The 16183-nt window shown below is 40.3% G+C and overlaps 1 protein-coding gene across 2 annotated transcripts in view; it reads left to right on the top strand.

The window, feature by feature from the left end:
• Nucleotides 1-16183, top strand: part of VPS13C (vacuolar protein sorting 13 homolog C) — a 116043-nt gene that overhangs the window by 85641 nt on the left and 14219 nt on the right. For both annotated transcript variants that reach the window (XM_060282438.1, XM_060282437.1), the window contains exons 61-72: nucleotides 277-441; nucleotides 2966-3094; nucleotides 5606-5739; nucleotides 5876-6002; nucleotides 6374-6609; nucleotides 6842-6992; nucleotides 8877-9017; nucleotides 10235-10316; nucleotides 10402-10471; nucleotides 11279-11390; nucleotides 12627-12740; nucleotides 15640-15779. In XM_060282438.1, the coding sequence (XP_060138421.1) occupies nucleotides 277-441; nucleotides 2966-3094; nucleotides 5606-5739; nucleotides 5876-6002; nucleotides 6374-6609; nucleotides 6842-6992; nucleotides 8877-9017; nucleotides 10235-10316; nucleotides 10402-10471; nucleotides 11279-11390; nucleotides 12627-12740; nucleotides 15640-15779 (1601 nt within the window). The remainder of the gene's footprint in view (nucleotides 1-276; nucleotides 442-2965; nucleotides 3095-5605; nucleotides 5740-5875; nucleotides 6003-6373; nucleotides 6610-6841; nucleotides 6993-8876; nucleotides 9018-10234; nucleotides 10317-10401; nucleotides 10472-11278; nucleotides 11391-12626; nucleotides 12741-15639; nucleotides 15780-16183) is intronic.

Genomic DNA, 16183 nt, shown 5'->3' with positions numbered 1-16183 from the left:
CGTTTGTATGTGTGTGTGTGTGCTGTAAGTGAACTAGAGAGATATAATTTGCAGTTAAAGTCTCGAGCCCTCAAGCACCATCATCAGATTGTTCTCAAACCCAAATGAGCAACTAGATGACTTCTTCATTTTTTAAACAAGTAATCTACATTTGTTACTTGCCTCTCATTTAAACCTGAAGAGCTGAGCAGTCAGGGAAGGGAAAAGTACCAGGAAAAGTTTTTTAAACACTGTATGGTGCTTAGATTAGTATTTTTAATAATATTATTTTTGCAGGTTGGCGTTAGCATTAAAATGAGCAGTTTCAATCTCACTCGGATAGTTACTTTGACTCCATTCTACACCATAGCAAATAAATCATCTTTCGAGTTGGAAGTGGGAGAAGTGGGAGCTGATGGTTCACTTCCTACTAATAAATGGAGTTATTTCGCATCTTCAGAGGTAATTTTTAAAGCAGTTTCTCACTTTTACATCACTGAAAATTTCTGAAGCAAATTTTGTTTTTATTTGATCTGAATGCTAGAGCCTCTAGACCTAAAGGAGTCTTGCTGGGACCATAAGAAAATGGAAACAGATAAATGAGCAATAGATTCTACCTGCCAGGATTTCACTCTTCTGTTAAGGAATAATAATTTTTACTCTTTGATATAATAAAATGAACAATTCCTGTCAATGGCAATCTTAATACTGTGCTGTAACGTGGAACTGTCACGATCTATTTAGGTTGCAAACAGTGTTCAAAACTCCCATTGCATTTTGTGACATAGAATTTAAGTAGCACGAGCTGTTTCTGAGCTCTGGATGCAGTACTGTACCTAAGATTTCAGATTAAAACTGCAGAATAGAAGGAAAGGAAGACCTTTTTCTCCTTCCCCACTTCCAGCTACTCTGAAGACTGGAGAAGAGACTCTCTTAAGAATATTAGGGGAGTAATAGAGACACATTTTTTAAAAAATTGATAAACAACAGGGTTGCGAATTAATTGGTCCAAATCAGGGATTTTGATATTTAAGTACTGTATGATGAAGATGAAAAACAGATATATTTTTTAAGGAAAATTAAGAAAATGTAATAAGAAAGAAAATTAAGAAATGTAATAAAGTTGTTGTTGTTGTTTAGTCGTTTAGTCGTGTCCGACTCTTTGTGACCCCATGGACCAGAGCACGCCAGGCACTCCTGTCTTGCGCTGCCTACCGCAGTTTGGTCAGACTCATGTTCGTAGCTTCGAGAACACTGTCCAACCATCTCGTCCTCTGTCGTCCCCTTCTCCTATTGCCCTCAAGTAATAAAGTACTTGGGAATAAATACAACAAGAATTTAGAAAATTTAGAACAAGAGAATCTTAACAAATTAAAGAGGGAAATTAAGGAAAAATTGGAGGAATATAAGAAAATTAAGCTTTCATGATTTGGAAGAATAGCAATAATTAAAATGATTTTTTTTGTCCAGAATTTTTTTTTTTTAGAATGTTACCAGTTAAGATATTGGAGACAGGTAAAGGGTTGGTAAAGTATGATTAATAAATTTTGTAATGGGGATAAGAAACCTAGAATTAAGAAAAGAAGGTGGTGTATACCCCAGAAAACCAGTGAACTGGGCCTCTCCAACATATATTATATAGCAAATCAGTTAAGACATATCATAGACGGGATAACAGAGTTAGAATGGTTAGAGAGTATTACACAGGAAATGAGGGAGAGTTCGTGAATATATGTTTTAATTAAACCAAATAGGCAATGGTGGCAGAATATTGAAAATCCTTTATTAAGAATCATCATTGGGGTGGTTTTTTAATAATAGTTTTTATTAGTAAGAAGTGGTTAAGGGAAAACAAGAAATGCAAAGAATATACAAAATTCAAAAAAAATGATTATAAAAAGGGGAGATAAGGAAGAAAATACAGTTATAAAAGGGGAAACCAGTAAAATTTATAAAATATTAGTAGAAATGGAGGATCAACAAGATCAATTAAAAGAGGTGCGGGAAAAGGAGACAACAGGGCAGCTAAATAGTCAAAGCTGGGAAAAAATATGGGAGAAACACACTTTGAAAATCTTGTTTATAAGGATAAAATAAAATTATAAGTTAGTATGGAGATGACATTTAACATCAGTAAGATTAAATCAAATAAAGAAGGAATATTCAGTGTTATGTTCATATGTGGTGGGGGTGTAAATATGTACAATATTTTTGGCAAAAGGTGTTTAAGGAGATAACAGAAATCACTGGGTTAAAGCTGACTGAAAGTCCAGAGGTAGCATTCTTACCAATTTATGATGGGGTGGAAGGTTCGCAGGCTATGAAGGACTTGTTCGCAAATTTATTGATAGCTACATGAATTATTATAGCTAAGAAGTGGAAAGGGCAAGGTGAATATAAAATGGAAGAATGATATAAAGAGGTGTGGGATATAGCTATTAATGATAAATTAACGTGTTATTAAGGTAAGATGGGGAATATGTAGGAGAAATGATTTTGAGCAGATATGGAAGGTATTTGTAGAATTTCTGCTGTTAGAATGGAAAGGGGTCAAACCATTGCAAGAGGTGTTGAAATTTTGTGAGGTTGAATAGTTACAATGGAATGGTCTTGGGGGGGGGGTGAGGAGGGCACATATTTATTTATTTATTTTTATTACTTTGTTAAAATAAAATAATAAAATAAAAGTAAGGGGAAGGAGTAGACCATGTGAAAAATGAACATAATATTTTAGCTGCAGTTCATTCATTTTCAGCTTTGTATTCTTGTTATTTAAAAAGTGTGCCTAGACATTCCATTGTTGTGCCCATAACCTAGGTTTAAGGTGCCATTTAGCTCCTAGCTTTCATATTTCAGTTTCTAACACTGGTTGCAAATCTCATCAGTGATGGTTCCTTTAAAATGGTTGGTGTACTTCTTTTTTAGATGTCTTTTGTTGGACATATTGCCAATTTTAAGCAGAAACTCTTTTTATTTTGCCCACTAGTGTCTTCCATTCTGGCCAGAAAATTTGTCTGGAAAACTGTGCATCAGAGTGATTGGCTGTGCCCGTGTGACCAAACCATTCTTTTTCAACAAACAGGACAATGGGACTCTGTTGAGTCTAGAAGAACTGGTGAGAATATGGCGTTTATTCCCTGTTGTGCTTATTTTAAAACATGGTCATGAACAATATTTGTTTTTAAAAAGACATATAAACCAGACTTGCAAACAAACTCACAAAAGTTACTAGCTTGCAACTATTTTCTGCTGGGGATCAGGGGTGGAGTGACGGGGCACAGAGAGCTTTGTCTCTCCTCTAGCAGCCCACTGCATTTCTATGCTGCGAACAGAGATTGGATGAAGCACTTCATCCCTCTTCTGCTTTGGCCACTCGCCTGCATAAAATTCCTTTAATTTTTTTAAAATAATAATCATTTTGATTTTCCAATAAAAACAGCCATTTAACATGTCCATCAAATCATAATCATAATCCACTTAAAAAGATAAACTAAAATTAATAAAACAACCAAATTACAATCCTATTTATTAATTTTTCCAGGCTTCCCATAGTCTGGACCTCTGAATATATCTCCAATATCTTTGTTCCTGCCTTCTTCTTCTTGTTCTCATATTTTCCACATTTCGATCTTAATACTTTAAAGTTCTCCATCCCTGGCTATACGATTCTCAATCATGTCAGAAATCATATATCCTTTCATCCATCAAGTACAGCTTTATTTGTATATATATATATATATATTTTCAACTACAGTGGTGCCTCGCTAGACGAATTTAATTCGTTCCACGGGTCTATTCTCATAATGAAAAATTTGTCTAGCGAATCCCATAGGAATGCATTGAATTTTTTTTTGCCCATAGGAACGCATTAATTGAATTTCAATGCATTCCTATGGGAAACCGTGATTCGCTAGATGAATTTTTTGTAAAACGAATTCGTCTAGCGAGGCAACCTCCGCTAGAAAAATCCTTCCTTTAAGCGAAAATTTTGTCTTACGGGGCGTTTGTTAAGCGAGGCACCACTGTATTTGCCAGCGCAGGTTTTCCTGACTTCATTCCAACCTTCCAATCCAGGCTGTTGTCCAAGTCTATTGTTTAAAGTTTAATGATGCAGCAACTCCCAAGTTGTTAAATTATTCCAGTCTGGGCTGTTGTCCAAGCCTGTCGTTTGAACATACTGTTTGCAATATTGCAATGTAAATGAACTGTATTCCACAGATACAAGTCATTTGGCTTATATCGATCAGCTTTCCCGGAGACCACACAATCCCCCCTCTGGGCCCTAGAAGGGGGGTTGCTAGACATCCATTTAGCCTTCTCTCTCGCTCATAATGAAGAAATTATGCAAACAGATGCACTGTATGTTATCCCAAATTGTTGTCTCAAGTCATTATAAAGTCATTATAAAGTCAGCTGGAAAAGGGAGGAATTGTAGGTATTGGCATAGAAAAACAATTGTAGGTATTGAGAAGGAAAAAAAGAACATACCAATCACCTCCAAACACCATGATGAAAATCTCTTTGAAGTCCGACCTTAAACACCAGGGACTGTGCAGTTCTGCAGGTTTTTTCTCAGTCTTCTTCAGTCCAGACTATGTCTGTTTATTGTCCAAATCAAATTATTTTATCAAACAGATATTTCCGGCTATGAGAGTGACTTCGGAGAGTGCCAGCCATGTTGTGCTCTGGGACCCAGTGTCCTGCCGCTTGCACCTTGATGCAAGCTGACAATCTCGGATGGTCTGCGGGTCTACAAGACAGTCCTCCCCCACCCTAGGGAGTCTGCCAGGGCTAATTACCCCCATATCAACCCTGAATTCACGGCACGGCTGAGGTCCGATCGTGTGGGAGTCAGCCATTTCTCACCGCCAGAAACAGGAAGCCTCTCACCTGCATAAAATTCCTTATCACATGGCTACCATGGGAAGGTTTTAAAATGCAAGGCTGATCTAAATGCTTAAAGATTGCAAAAGCAGCAGATCCTCCCACCTGGTGCTATCTAGATGTTTACAAGAACAGAAATAAAAGCAACTTAAAATTGGTACCTTGGTGGGCTTTCCTGCATAACTTGTTTGAAGCTATAATGCTATTACTGAGAAGACCTCACTCTTCATATCCACACAGTCTAATTTCCTGAAGCTACAAGATCCAGGTTCAGGGGCTGTTCTGTAAATCTCAGGTTCCTTTGGATAAAGCAGCCATGATGTCATGGTTAGTTAGTAAAAAGGGAGGTTAAAGTTTATAGCCATTGGTGCTGCGTGGTTTCTGGTTATTCCCAGGAGCAGGAATAATATTGGTTGCTGGATCAAATGTGGTAAAGCTAAAATTGAATGCATTAGAAGTGTAGCTTCCAGCTTGGACTACTGGCAAGAAGCTGCTATCAGCTTTGAGAAAGGAAGAGACAGAATTCTCACACTCCATTCATTTTGGGTAACCTCATCTGGACTCTCGTGTGAGCCCCATTGTAAGAGTCAGAGTTGTCTGGTTGACCAGCAGCTGTTTGTTGCTACTGTGAACTGCTTGCTAGAAGTATAAACTATAAAAGGTACAGTGAAGCTTGAATTAGGCTATGTGGATATCAAGCCGTAGCTTTTAGTACCATATCCATTTATTTTATTTTCAACAGAGCACAGGGATCCTAGTAGATGTGAACGTGTCCGATCATTCTACAGTTATTAACTTCTCAGATTATCATGAGGGAGCAGCACCTGCATTGATCATCAATCATACTCCATGGGTGTCTCTTAAATACAAGCAGAGGTATGTGAAAGAGCTTTCTTCCATCTTCCAAAGAGGTACAGTACTTTGCTGCAGGATGTAGAATATTTTTAACCTGGATTCAGTTGCACTTTTGTTCATCCATAACTAACGTCGTGTTTCTATTTCATCTATGCAGTGGTTTACAGGAAGAGATGGAGCTGAAGCCAAGGGGAATGAGGCTGTTTGCCTGGGCAGATCCCACTGGAATAAGAAAACTAACTTGGGTGTACGCACAAAACTCCGGAGAACATGATCTTCTTAAGGTATTTGGTGTCGAAAGAGAAATCGGTCAAGTCTAAACTCCATAGGAAACAATTTCTATAACAATCAATAATGCCCCTCAACTCAAAACTCTTTCTGCCCTACTGTATTATGACAATTCTGTTTCTTTTTTGACTTTGTAATTTTAAAGTCAATGTAATTATGTAGACAACCCCAGCTTGTAGAAGGCTTGCATTTCACATACCATTCATAACACAACACAGCAGTGTTCATTTTGTTTGCATTGCTTACACTTGCTACAGGCTAATACAAATTAATTTTGCTTTAAAAATGACAAAAAGTGGGCTCAATGTTACATTCGTAGGTTCATTTTGTGTTACACAGTCAATTCTTTTCCTTCCTGCCAATCCAGGATGAGTGTGGTCAGTTTCCTTACAACTCCAATACCCAGATACATTGGGTCTCTTTCTTGGATGGACGCCAAAGGGTGCTGCTTTTCACAGATGATGTTGCATTGGTTTCTAAAGCACGGCAAGCAGAGGAGATGGAGCAACCGGATCAAGAAATAAATGTTGCTCTTCACAGTGTTGGGCTTTCACTAGTCAACAATGAAAACAAACAGGAAATTTCTTACATAGGAATCACCAGGTACTGTTCATAAACAATAGCGGGCTTCCTGTTAATTCACAGAAGTCTTGTTTTAAAAATCAGAGCAGAATTAGTTCTCATTTTCCTAAAACAAATATTTGTCTAAGCACCTCCAACTGCTCCTTCAACCATGTAAAACTTAAATAAGTTTTGATTAGTGCTGTGGATTTTTTTAAAAAACTTTTTTTTAAAGAATAAAGGTTTAACAATCATCAATGTATTTACTTTTCAGTTCAGGCATTGTCTGGGAATTGAAACCAAAGCAGAGGTGGAAGCCATTTAACCAAAAGCAAATACGTCTCTTGGAACAGGCATATCAGAAACATATTTCTGTGCGAGGTGTGGAGGCTTCTGATTGGATTAAAATAGACAACAATTTTGAGGTATGCTGAGGTATCACGTACATGTTGCATTTATGCTACTGAGCACAATAAGACATTTTGCAAAAGTCTTCTGTTCATAAATGTTAGTTGCCTAATATGGGTGGAAAATATCGAGGCTTTGAACAACTCAACGAAAAGCTGATCTCTGAGGTATCTGAGCATGGCAAAATAGAGGAGATACAATCAAGGGTGTATTAAGAGGGGGTGCAGGGGGAGCGGCATGCCATGAGTGCCATTCCAGAGGGGGGAGACGATTCCCCGCCGGGTGAATTGTGCTGCCGCACCGTGATCAGCCCCCACCGGGTGGATTGCATCGCCGCACTGTGATCGGCCCTGCTGGAGGATTGTGCCATTGTGCCACGATTGGACCCCCCCCCCCCCGGATTCTGCCGATCGTCACACCATGGGCGGATAGCCCCGCCACTCCAGGTGCTATAATGGCTTCCTCTGCCACTGGATACCGTATGGACAAGCAAGCAAAGGGAAATGTAATACTGTTCAGCATAGCATAGCCAAGTGACACTAGTTATAGGAAAAGCATGAGACAAACAGACTTAATGGGCAAAACAAGGGATGTCTCCTTGGTAGCTGAACCAATGTCTTGCTCCATCCGCTGTCACTTTCCCATCTGGTAAGTGAGTCAAGTGTGTAAGTGAGTCAAGTGTGTATTTCTTACCACAAATATCTGGTTTTTTTAAATCACCCAGAAGGCATTCCAGAAACTTCTATTGGAAGATCTGCAGTATCCTCTGGGAGCTGCTGCCCTCTATGCTCCTTTGCCACCCAGGTCTTCCCTCATGTTGGCTTGGGATAAGTAGATCATGAAGCTGGGAAAGATTGCAGGGGAGATCCAGGGATATTTCCTCTGTCGCCTCAGTGGTCTGCACTTCTCAGGCCAGCCCCTAATGGCTGCTGCCCACCCTTGCTGTTCTTGCCTGAATAGGTTTGCCAGAAGCAACTTAGAGGAGTGGAGTTTGGTGCTCAGCCAAATCTGGAAGTCTTCCATGCTTCCACTTGACTAGCCTCCCTAGGCAAAAATGGCAGCAACTGACAACAGCTTTTAGTGGTCCAGCTACATGATATTTCTTTGCTTTACTGCCAAAGAGAGGAGATAGAGAGGGATGAGATTAATAGCAGCTGCTGCCAAGGCAGGCTATTAAGTTTGAAAGTGTAAGCCCCAAGCCTGGGTGAAAGCTGCACAGTTGGGCTTGGGGAGGGGAATGAGAAACAACTTAGGAACTAGGATGTTTGCTACTAACGTGCTGATGACAGTTTTGAAAGCTGCCAAGCACCTTGAACGTGACAACAGACCTTGCCTATCCCAAACAATTTGGTGGTCTGTAAGGTCACTGAACGCGGGTGGTGCTGTGGGTTAAACCACTGAGCCTAGGGCTTGCCGATCAGAAGGTCGGCAGTTCGAATCCCCGCAACGGGGTGAGCTCCCATTGCTCGGTCCCAGCTCCTGCCAACCTAGCAGTTTGAAAGCACATCAAAGTGCAAGTAGATAAATAGGTACCGCTACAGCGGGAAAGTAAACGGTGTTTCCGTGTGCTGCTCTGGTTTGTCAGAAGCGGCTTTGTCATGCTGGCCACATGACCTGGAAGCTGTACGCCGGCTCCCTCGGTCAATAACGCGAGATGAGCGCCACAACCCCAGTCGGTCATGACTGGACCTAATGGTCAGGGTCCCTTTACCTTTAAGGTCACTGAAATAATGTTCTGCCCTTCGGTATGGAAGCACTCGACTGTTCAAAGGGGCTCTTACTAGGCCAAACCCATCCGAAAAAGGCATCTAGGATCCTAGATGAAATACCTCTCCATCCCAACAGCGTGAAATTGAGGGGTTGTAAAGAGCAGGGGTTTAATGTATATGCGTGTTTTTCAGGTTAACTTTAACAAGACGCCAATGGAAATGCGCCTTCCAATCAAATGTAGCATAAAGCGGGATTTCTTATCTGGCATACAGATTGAATTCAAACAGTCACCTCACCAACAAAGTTTACGGGCCCAGTTATACTGGCTTCAGGTACAAATATTTGATTTTTTAAAGAAAATCTTGGTGTTATGAAGGATAGCAGTAACTCTGGTCACGGAAACTGGAATCTTAACGGTGGTAGTCATGGACAGTATAACAGTTCTCTGGAACCACATTTGTTCTTGGAAAGACTGTGGGTCACTAAAAGATTTGTCGTTTAGTTAATTATTCACGAGAATTTTAAAACCGTACTTTGTTTAAGCACAAAACATTCTGTACATTTTGTAAAAATTTAGAGCCAAAATCCTCCAAAAATAATCTTATTTCTTAATTGTTTTTTATTTAGCAAAGATAGGATTTTGTAGATGCTGATTTTGCTTTATTTTGTGGGGCTAAGCTAAGGGAGCTTGAAAGTGAAATCCTATGCCCACTTACCTGGGAGTAAGCCCCATTGAACTTAATGGGGCATATTTCTGAGTAGACATTGTATGATTACAGGTAGATTGCATTTTACGTTGATTTTGACTTACACGATTGCAACGTCATGCAGATCGTCAGAAAATAAACAAATGCAGAGTGTGGAGAAAAAAGGGTTGGGAAAGCAGGAAAGAATGACAGGCAATCACATCAGGCATTGGAAGAGTATTAGAGTGTGTTTGGAGAGTCGGTGGGGTGTGGAGAGTGGAGGAGGTTGCAGAGATGTGGTTTTTTTTAAAGCTATATTTCTAAAAGTTTGAAAAACAAAAAACAACATACATGTCAACATCAAATATCAAGCATTTTTAACATAAAAACTAAAAGTAAATAAAGAAAAAGACTTCCTATTTTCTATTAGTTTTAAAAATTTTATGGCAAATTTTATTCCACAAAAACACACAACTTTCCTACTTTCCACAAACCAAACTTTTTTCTCTCTTCAGACTCAGATATCACAATCTCCTTTTCCTTTTTGCGCAAAAAATCCATAAGGGATTTACAAGAGGTTGGAGAGGAGGCCGGAGAGAGTTGTGGAGGAAGTTGGAAGGATTTGCTGGTTTTTGTGTTGTTGTTGATGATGATGTTGTTGTTGTTGTTTTACAGTTTTCTAGGGGGTGCTCTGGCTTTACATGATTTTGCTTAGACGTGCAGTAGCCCGGAACATAACCCCCACATAAATCTGCCTGTACTCTGCTAAAATAACTTCTAAAATGTTAATATCCATGAAATAGTCTTGATAAATGTTTATCATATATTGACTTCTTATATATTGGTTTGTTACTCCCTTGAAGGTCGATAACCAGTTGCCTGGTTCAATGTTCCCTGTTGTATTTCATCCTGTAGCTCCTCCAAAATCCATCGCATTGGATTCAGGTAATAATATTTTTAACATTCTAGATGCAGCAAGAATCAGCCACTTACAAAACAGGTATTTATTTCACCTCTCATTTTTCCTTAGAACCACGGCCATTCATTGATGTTAGTATCATCATTAGATTTAATGAGTACAGTAAAGTGTTGCAGTTCAAGTAAGTAAAATATTCTTAAAGGTTTTTGAAACATAAGCTATATTCATTCTTAAGGATCTGAGAAAGGACCATGTGTTTCAGCTGAAGCATCCAAATTGCTTTCTGATCACAACTCCTAACACAAGTAAGCTAGAGCAGGGGGTGGAAACCTCTGGCCCACAGTCTTAATTAGGTCCAGCTTGGCTTGCAAGACCCTTTCCCCAAACCGGCTTCACACCTGATGACTAAAATGGATCACCTGTTGTCATAGTGATGCCAGGTGATTGACAGGCCCACGAGGATAGGAGGAGCCCAGGATTAGGACAGCTGGCCACAGCTAGTTCCCCATCTCTGAACTAGAGTGATTTCATATTTCAAAAAATATCTCCCACATGCAAAATTTCCTCTAGAAGACTAGAATGGCCCAAAACATTTAGCTATAATTGTTGGTAGAAGCACAGTCAAACCCACAGATTTTTTAAACTTAATAAAATATTTTAGTTTGTCCATCTTCATTGGGACTGTGAAAGGGTTCCAATAAAAGTACTGTACTTTGAATGAAATGGTATATGGTGTGGCATGAACCACCTGTGGGTTTGGGCCAAATCTGTTGAGAGGAGCTAACCACAAGCCTGTGAAATTACCCACAAGTTTTCCACCACTGTATTGTTTAGTCTTCAAGAGAGATTGCAGGTGCATCACAGGTAGCTGCATAAGCAGAAAAGGTCCAATATTCCACTTGCTTTAAAATAAAATATTAACCACAAATTGGGTAGTTGGCCTCATGGAATCTCTATTGTCAGTTACTTGTATTTTCCTTTTCCTCAGGTATTTCATGGTTCTAATCCAGGAAATGGCTTTGAAAATAGATCAGGGATTCTTAGGAGCTATTATTGGACTCTTCACTCCATCTACAGACCCAGAAGTTGAAAAACAAAGGGTAAGGTCTACTTGGGACATCTCATGTGTTGAGCTGAAAGTCTGTTTTTTGAAACATGCCAGTCTATGAAAGCACAGAAGAATACTAATGTTAGACCTGTCCATAGATTTGAACTAGAGAAAATTATTTATTTTCAAGACAATAATTAGCAACATGGGGAGAATATAACTAAACAAGATCTGGACAACTGTGAATATTTTTAGCAATTTCTGGAAAAACTTTTGTGTATAGTGTTAGTACACAAAACAAGTTTGGGATGAGTTTACTAGCCATCAGATTTCCAAAGTTTATTTTTTCCCTTAACATCTGATGGGCGGGCATGACTACTGTGAAGGGCCTCTCCTTGTAACCTCACTTCTCTCAGTGAGGGAACCACCAGAAGGCCCTTGGAGCTAGATCTCAATGTCTGGGCTGAATGATGGGGGTGGAGACGCTCCTTCAAGTATACAGGGCCAAGGCCATTTAGGGCTTTAAAGGTGAGCACCAACACTTTGAATTGTGCTTGGAAACATACTGAAAGCCAATGTAGGTCTTTCAGGACTGGTGTTATATGGTCTCGGCGGCTGCTCCCAGTCACCAATCTGGCAGCTGCATTCTGGATTAGTTGTAGTTTCTGAGTCACCTTCAAAGGTATCCCCAAGTAGAGCACATTGCAGCACTCCAAGCAGGAGATAACCAGTGCATGTACCACTCTTGCGAGACAGTCTGTGGGCGGGTAGGTTCTCAGCTTGTGTACCAGATGGAGCTGGCAGACCGCTGCCCTGGACACAGAATTGACCTCCACCTCCTTGGACAGCTGACTCCTAGGCTGTGTGCACATGGTCATTTAGGGGCATGGTTACCCCATTCAGTACCAGGGAATCCCCCACACCTGCCTACCCCATGTCCCCCTAAAACAGTACTTATGTCTTGTTGGATTCAGTCTCAATCCATTAGCCACCAACCACCCCTAACCACCTCCAGACAGAACTATTCACACAGGACATTCACCACCTTCACTGGTTCCGATTTAAACAAGAGATAGAGCTGGACATCAGCCACATACTGGTAAACACCCAGCCCGACCCCCCTGATGATCTCTCCCAGCAGTTTCATACAGATGTTGAAAAGCATGAGGACAGGACAGAGTCTTGAGGCACCCCAAATATAGAAATGTTTCATTAGTTTGTGTGGTGCCTAGTGTTCAAGTCTGAACCTAATTGAGGATTTCAATTAAAATTATTGCTATTTTAACAGACGAAGTTGATACAAAAGGATATCGATGCTCTTAACACACAGTTGATGGAGTCATCCTTGACTGATATATCTACTCTCAGTTTCTTTGAGCACTTCCATATTTCTCCTCTGAAGGTATGTTTGAAAGAACTGTGGCTTGGCAACACAAAAATCAAACTTGTTATATTTAATTATGTAGTAAATATTAGGGTAAGGTTAAGAATAAAATGGTATTGGATAAAATGATATTGCAATATTTACTCAAGCCACATGACCATGATATTTGTTATTTTGTACATTTGCTGACTAACAGTAGTGTAACTATTCTGTTCAGTGGGCACCGCCTGGCAGAGCAGTCCTCATTGAAGCTTGTGCTTATTATTGCCATTCTCGTTTCACAGATTTGCAGCCTCACAGCTTGCTCAGTAGGGAGAGGACGGCACAGCATCTTGGGTGCATTCTTGCTGTGTTTCCATCTGTGACAAATTTTAATTTCTCTCTTCATTAACTAGCTAAGTAGATGGAAGAAAAATTCTCTTGGGTTCCTTCAAAGTAATATGTGGAACCTGCCTTAAGTGATAGTGATATTTATTTATTTAAATCAGCGAAGAGAAAAAGCTGGCTTAAATCAGGTTTCTCACTGATGCTACTTCTTAAGTTTCTTAACCTATGGTGCAACCACATTAATTTAGGAATACAATATTATTTATACTTTTGACTCATTCTTCTACCAAAGCCATGCATCTCTTTAGTCACCCTGCAAATTATTTGCATGCTTTACCTGTAGAGGGAATATCTTTAAAATGTTCCTGTTTAGGGGTCTTTCTTATGACCAGCATTTTTTACTCAAAAGTCGATGGGGCTTTCTTGTCAGGAAGTTGATACAGTGCTATAGCTTAGGTATGTGACTATAGGAACTGGTGCATAGCACAATCTTGTCTTCCATCCGTCTTTCCAGTGTGCATTGCTCCTTTCTGCTCCACTTGGCTCAGCCCCACTCAAATAAAAGTGAAGTGCCCCCAACTGATAGGTCAAAGCAGGGTTCCCGGTCAGACTAGAGCAGTTTATTTTTATCAGGTGAAAATGAAATGTCTGCTCACCCTCTCTGGTGAGTGCCATTGTGAGCTGGCATTCCCCCCTCGCGCCAGGATCCAATGTGGGAAGTTCTAGGGACTGTTTCCCAGGCAGCAAAGGAAGTCTCTGGGCTGAGTTTGCTGCCTGGGTAATTCGTCCCACCCATTTGCCTAATCAGCAAATCACAACTGGGCATGGCATCCACTAGAGGGCGGGCTAAAGTATATTACATAGGCATGTGGTTTGTTCTCCAGCCATTTTTTTTGGCCCTCCCACTCTTTGTATATTGCTATGGCATGTTGTTCTGCTTAACCTTGCTATGGCATAGCTGGTTGCCGTATTTGGGGCCAGGTTGGAATTTTTCCAGCTGGCAAATTGGCTCCAGCCCTTTGGTTTTTGCCATCCTCATAGCAATTGTCACACCTTTGGTGGTTTAAGCATTGGATAGGTCTAGTTTTGGTTGGAGGAGAGGTTGTAGCTGTGGGAATGTTAGGGATGTGGATTAGGATATATTATTAGATAGATCCTATCCAAGCTTGTGTTACCAAGCTTCCAATATCAGCAGAGTGACATTCCCCTTTTGTGCGCAGCAAAACGTGTGCGTTCAGGTTTGTTAAAACCTATACAACAATATTATACTTCCTGGCAAATCCCCTTTGTCCCTCTTAAAAGAAATACACAACACAGTGTTCATAAAATAAGATAGAGTTTACTTAGAAGTTCATCCTGAGTTAACAGCATAATCTCAGAAAGGCAGGCTTACATAGAAAAGTTACAAATATATACATCTGGAGTCTACTTAGTAGAGTAAGGCTCCATCTGGTCTCCCTCTTGGCAGCAGGCCGAGAGAGAGAACCATCCTAACTGTAGATTCTCTAGAGATGTGTTCCCATTGAAGAAGAGATGGCTAAGAGAGAGAATGGCTGCTGGCTAGGGGCTTTTATCTGCCAGCTAATCCATCTCATCTGCATGTCTGGAGGAACAGGAAACTGAGCCTGGTCAGGTGTTCCTCCATGTGGTCCTCCAAGTGGACACTCTGGGAACTGTTGTGACTTGTCTGCCCCAGTATTCCATCCCACAGTAGCCTCTGCCTGACTCCCTCCCTGAAATGGACTTTCCCGTTAAAGGGATCCAGGGGAGATGCTTCTGTCCAGATGCCCAGGTGGGGGCGGGGGGGCCACAGCATCCCCCCCCGGTGCAACCCAGTGGGAGAGTTGCCCTTTGATGTAGGTCAGGGACTCACTCATTTCCAGTTGATCCCAAAATGCAAGGTCTTCCAGCAGTTGCACCGGAAGGGATGGGGTCTACCCAATGTCTATGCCAAACCTCTTATATCTGCTGGCGTTAAAGTTGCAGCCTGATTTCATCCAAAAATGCAGTGCATCTTATTCTTGGTATTGGGAAGAACTGAAGAGGAGGGGGGATGCCTTGCCACACAAATCTATGAGCCATCTATCACCTTCCTGTATCCTCATTAACCCAGAGTAGAGGACAGATGCTAAAAATCATAAAAAAGAAAGAGAGAGATAAGCAAAAGAAATAAAGAGGATTTCCAATTTCCTGTCTGTCAATTATGTATATAAAGAACTACTTAGAGTATTCAAAATGTTCTAAATTTACATAGAGAAGCCTCCTTTTTATCTCGGCATATATATAAGAAGGCACTGATTCAAGCTGAAAATTAACTGTGGGTCTAATTTAATATAAAACATTTCTTGTATACTGTGTAACTATGAACACACTTTTGTGAAAAGAAAACATGATTGACAGAAAGATTAGCAGTATTACTGAGCACTTAAAAATGTTGTCACAAACATCGTCACAGATCTAGTAAATATCTTTTTTCTGAAGCATTATTCAAACTTCTACATGTTTGCCGCTTCCATGTGTCTATATATTTAGTAAAGCTTGACAAGCAGGTACCCAAAATGTTAATTCATATCCACTTCTATCTTGTTAGTTGCATTTGAGCCTTTCTTTGGGCTCTGGTGGGGAAGCATCTGATACAGGCAGAGGAGAAATGATAGCGATCCATTCTGTGAATCTACTATTGAAGAGCATTGGGGCCACTCTTACAGATGTAGATGATCTAATATTCAAGTAAGTGGATGAAGCAAGCGTTTATCTCTTAAGTTCTCTTTCTGGGTTCTTGTTAGGCATTTGCAGTACTAATTATTTTTAACCACCCTGTCACTACACATGTTCATGCTTCTGAAAACTTACTAGAACAGTACTGTATTGGGTAACCATGGAAAGAGGGCTGCATGAATGGAGAATGGATACTCATAAAAGTGGTTAAGAGATGTTACCTGCTCAATCACATCTCAGGCTTGAATTTGCTGCCATAGGCAGCTTGCATTCTCTTAACTTCAGCTCTGCATTTTTTACATGGGGATAATGCCAATCAGCTTTACAGGGTTATTCTATAGATGAAATGATGTACACGAAGCACTTCAAGAAGAAAATACACTGTAAGTATTTAGAAGTTTAAGACATTCTCAGCA

Source organism: Zootoca vivipara, chromosome 14 (assembly GCF_963506605.1).
Source record: "Zootoca vivipara chromosome 14, rZooViv1.1, whole genome shotgun sequence".
NCBI lineage: Eukaryota > Metazoa > Chordata > Lepidosauria > Squamata > Lacertidae > Zootoca > Zootoca vivipara.
This window is presented reverse-complemented; position numbering and strand designations above follow the sequence as displayed.